The sequence below is a fragment of the Echinops telfairi genome, unplaced genomic scaffold (assembly GCF_000313985.2).
Source record: "Echinops telfairi isolate 266 unplaced genomic scaffold, ASM31398v2 ScPeMD7_2;HRSCAF=8, whole genome shotgun sequence".
Classification (NCBI taxonomy): Eukaryota; Metazoa; Chordata; class Mammalia; order Afrosoricida; family Tenrecidae; genus Echinops; species Echinops telfairi.
In genome coordinates, this window is record NW_022103898.1 from 25,174,217 (window position 1) to 25,179,163 (window position 4,947).

The following is a 4,947-nucleotide window of genomic DNA, read 5'->3' on the forward strand; positions in this document are numbered from 1 at the left end:
TTGCTCTGGATCTCCCACCGGAAAAAGGCAACAACTTGGCAACCTCACAGAGGTGAAAGAACACAGCAAATTTGAAAGGGGACCCAAAAACTTAGAAGTCACTATTTGAATCACCTACATAGTTTCCATTTTCTCTTCCTTTCTCTCTGAAGAAGTTCAGCAAGTATCATTGGGTTTACCCAGGTAACGAGCGCGGCTGGCTCTTCTGGAAAGGGGCTTTGGAATGAGAGTGGAAGCCACTGCTTTGCGCTTGTCCAGAAGGCACTGCCCACCCTTTTGAGAGACTGTCTCCACTCACCAGCCTCGAGCTTGCTCCCAGGTGACTCAGATCTGACTAATCAGAATATCACACCACCCCGCCACACAGTGATGGATTCAGGGATGGACATGTACGATGTGCTGAATTATGTCCTGAGATCTCTGGTAACTGTGAATGTAACCTTGTTTGGATAGAGGGTCCTTGAAGCTATTGTCAGCTAACATGAGGACATAATAAAGTAGGATGGGTCGTAATCCGCTATGCCAATTGCTGCCCAGTCGCCTCTGACTCATGTCTCAGAGTAGAGCTGGGCTCCAACTCATTTTTGGCGGCTGAGCTTTCAGAAGGAGACCAGCAGGCCTTTCTTCCAAGGCACCTCTGGGTGGACTCAGTGACCAGCCAAGCCTGTTGGCCACTTGCACCATTAACTCAGCGTAAGGAGTGTCCTTATAAAAGAGAGGAAGCAGAGGGGGAACAACTGAGAAGGAGAGAGGCTGCACGACACACAGAACGTAATCAACATGGCGGAACTGTCTGCGTAGGAACTGCGGAAGGGGGTGTGCTTGGCTGTGGTATGTTCTCAACAACAAAAATATAATTAAAAATAAGTAAATGAAAGGAGCATCCGTGGAGCCAACTTGCGGGATGTATATTTTGATACTTGACAGTTCTGTTGACAAATATGAAGCAATTGTTATACTGACTACTTGCTAGACTGAAATAGAACCATTGGCGTTGAGAGAGACAGACAGACAGACAGACAGAGACAGATGAGAGAAGATCTGTACACAGAAGGAAGACAGCCAGATGCCTGGGGAGGCAGAGATTGGAGCTGTAAACCCAAGGCTACCGGAGCCAGGAGAGGGGCTTGGTTCGTCAGCTCCTTCAAAACCTCAGAAGGCATCAACACAAAGAACACCCTCAATGTGAGCGAAGGGAACAGAAGGCTAGGGGAGCGGTTTGAAATGTAACAGACACACCAATTACCAAAATAAAGAAATATTCCTTTTTATTTCACCTTCCCAGCCACAGGATCCAAGGAAACACAACTTCACAGAAATCGGAACTCCTGCCCAGCAAACATGGGTCAGGCCGGCTTTAGAGGCCCGGGGGAGAAGCAGGATCGGACTGTCCGGAGTGACTCGGGCTTCTCGGGCTGCCACGGCCAGGTGGTGCCGTTTTGTCTCGCCCCATCACAGTGTCTGTGGTAGCTGCCCAGGTTGATGAGCACTGGCCGAAACAGTGGCAGCCACACCCAGCAAAGCAGCCAGGAACTCAGCTAGTAAACCAGAGCCAATCCCAGGGTGCAGCACCACAAACGCCCCCGGTCACGCCTTTATTCATACAGTGAGTACTTTACGAAGCACCTACTATGTGCCAGGAGGCACTGTGTTACAGACAGGGGTTACAGAGACCGAGAGTAAGGCACATGTACTGCCCTCAGGGAGCCCCACCCCCCTCCCGCCCGTCTAACTGCGCACACAGGATGCACACATAGGAGGACAGGGCAGTATTAACAAGTGCTGGTGACAAAAGTCTATGCAAAGTACAACACAGACAGGGATCCGTCCTCTCACGGTTCCATGGAATGATGGGCGGCGTCCTTCGTCTTTCCTCCTCCTCCAATCAGGCTCAGTTGACCGTCTTTAGTGCTGGCCTTCAGTTCCAGCGTCACAAGGGGGTGCCACAGTCTTATTACAGGTTACAATGGTCTCAGAAATGGCTATCAGGTTTGCACTATTGTACACTTAGGGGAGACGCAGTTCGTCATGGGAGAGGAAGCTGGTTGTGGCCCCTTCCCTCACTCAAATCGTTATTAAGGGGCTCCATGCAGCCTCCATCCGTAGCTTCCCTCCCAGGCTGTCCAATTGGGCTCCTTGATACAATGCCCTCAAGGTTCAATCCTATTAGGCCAGACGTGAGTTTTCTGTCTTGGGGCCCTGAAGGCCGGGCCCTTCTCAAGTATTCAAGACCAGGCCTTCAAGGTTAATTTCAAGCACCACTGCTTCCCCCAGGCTGACTGAATGTTTCTACAGCCCTCAACATTTGGGTGAAAAAGTAGAAACTGTAGGTCCGGCTTAAAGCAAAAGGCCTGACTCACATTCCTTCATGGCATGGTGCCACTAGCCACAGGCATGAGGGGGGAGCAATTAAAGAGCGCCTTGAACCTGGAACTGCCCGTGGCCCTCTCTCCAGCTTTCTCCTGGCCTCTGTTGGTCCTGTTCTTGTTGACAGCTTCACTGGCATTCAAGGCGACCGAGTGTCAGCATTCTTGTGTTAAGCCAGTAGCAATGAAGGGTGGTTTGAGGAACCGTTTCTTTTAATGCTTTCCACACATTGACTTTGCAGTGCCTTCCATATTGGAGGGGGGGGGGGGGCTGTGTTTCAAAAAATCCATGGAAAATCGGAATGAAAAAATAAGAGAATGGCCCACAAACTTTTTGAAGCCCCCTCACATTAAGCAGAGGTCTCTTTTCCACAGCCCTGCCTTCCATGAGCCTGGGGCTTGCTGACTGCTCTTCCCCCCTGGTCTGCCCAGTGAAGACCAGGGTGTGAGCCCCAGGAGATTATGTTCTGTTAGCCAATCGCCTGTTAGGCGTATGTCCTCTGTCCTGCTAGGCTCTTTATTTCTAACCAGCCTTGCTGGCATTAATCCATCCCACTGGCATTGCTCTCACTGTGGACAGTGGATTACTGGCAAGGGTCAAAGTCAGGGCCATGTGAGCAGGAAGCCGTAGAGAGAGGGGTTTCAAAACAGGTCTTGGCACGCTCGTTTAGTGTTAGTGTGTGCAGAGGTGTGACGGTCTCTCCATGGAGGCATTTTGCTTATTTCACTTGAAAATCAGTAGTTATCCTCAGTAGTGTCTATGCAGGAGCTCAGTCATGATCAACTGTAACGTGAACTTTCTAAATGCTCTCCTGACATAAAGGTGCACAATTCATTCTATAAAGGTACAAGTGAATTCTGCAGACCCCACCGATCTTACTTTTCAATGAATGTACTAAGCTTGGAATCCCTCAGTGTAAATCACACAAAATAAGATTTAGTCTGTAGAAAAATAAGAACACGTTTATGTTTTCCCTATAAATGCATTACTATATATCTATATAAGTGCCTAGTTAGAAAATTATAAAACGTCACTACAATGTCATAGGTCCTTTACCTTCTCTGGGAGACACACCTGTGGAAATAGGACAACTCTGGGGACGTCTTTCAAGACCTGGGTGTGCTGCACATGCATTGGGATCAGGTCAGCATCAAAGCCCTGTCTGTCCTCTGTACCGCTTTGAGACGCTAACTGTGACATTGACCAGTTGAGAGAGAGGTCTTCTTGCTTCAGATGTCATCGTTGATCTCTGTGGATATCCTTAAGGTGACACTCTTTAAAAAAAAGTTTCAAGAAAGCAATTTCAGTGCCAACTAGGAAATTCCCAGGAGCTTTGCATCCAGAGACCGTCTCACACCCTCAAAATGATTGCCCTGGGGTCACTTTTAAGCCTCAAACATAAAGTATCTCCTGAAGTCTCCTTAAAACCAATTGTTTAGCTTAACTCGTTTTTTTGTTTTGCTTTGTTTTTAAGGTCTGCCTTACACATTGTGCTCTTTTAGGAGCTATTTCTTTTTCTTTTTTAAAAATCATTTTATTAGGGGCTCATACAACTCTTGTTAGGAGCTACTTGCATGGGATCAAATTGGCAACGGCAACTAGGAAGACCAGATGACAGTCTTGGGGAGCGGTGAATTTATGTTCATCTGAGGAACACCTCAGAGAAAGAGCGTGAGACTGTACAGCTTGAAGAATGTAACCTGTGGTCTCAGATTTGACAGAGACACTTAATGGTTTTTTGCTTGTTTGTTTGCTATGTATATTATCAACAAAAATATATTATTTTTTAGAAAACAAAACAAACATGAAACTATCTATGAGACAAACTATGCCAGATTGTGTTGTGCTTGAGTTAGGGCCTAAAGAATTGTCTTGACTTCCTATATCCTTTACTGATAATTCACTTGTCCTAAAATGTAAACTCCATGTGCCCCCACCACCACCACCGCCCATTTCCAAATCTGATAAGGTCCTATCTTCTCTCTGCCTTGGTAATAGTTTTTTCTGAAAACACGTGTATTTTTCAAAAAGATTCCTATTCTGTTATTTGCGTCTCATAAGCATGACCTCAAGAGGAAATGACCAGGACATAGGGCCGCACACCTCACAGCACACATGCGAAACTTGCATTAATGTGGGGCACTGCTAGAGACTTCCGTTCAAGAAGTCACCTTGTGGGGGGTCGCTATCAGTGCCATGAAAGCAAATTGTTTACAAATGGCTGAATGGGAAAACGGTTCACTCAAAAAGTTTTTTTTACAAAAAGACCAAGTTGCCTAATACGTTGTCAACAATATGAGGAAAGTGAAGCATACAGCACTGGCAGCAAAGGTACCCCAAGAATGCAAGATGTTGACCATGGCAGTAGTATATAGAAAGATATTTGGGAACACTACTTTCTGCACAAATTTTCTTCAAAAAAAAGAGAAAACTAGAGGAAGGTTGTGAGTTTCATTATTCCTACAATGCACCCTGAGTGACTCATCTCCCCACTACCCCTCTGCAAGGGATGTCAGGTTGTCTACAGATGGGCATTGGGTCCCCATCACGCGCTCCCCTCATTCACGATGATATCCCCCC

At 46.8% G+C, this 4,947-nt stretch overlaps 1 protein-coding gene across 1 annotated transcript in view; it reads right to left on the minus strand.

Moving 5' to 3' along the window:
- Window positions 1-1,283: 1,283 nt before the first annotated feature.
- Window positions 1,284-4,947, minus strand: part of DRAM1 (DNA damage regulated autophagy modulator 1) — a 69,315-nt gene continuing 65,651 nt past the window's right edge. The window contains exon 5 of the mRNA XM_004700742.2: window positions 1,284-3,641. Within this exon, the coding sequence (XP_004700799.1) occupies window positions 3,597-3,641 (45 nt within the window). The 3' untranslated portion in view covers window positions 1,284-3,596. The remainder of the gene's footprint in view (window positions 3,642-4,947) is intronic.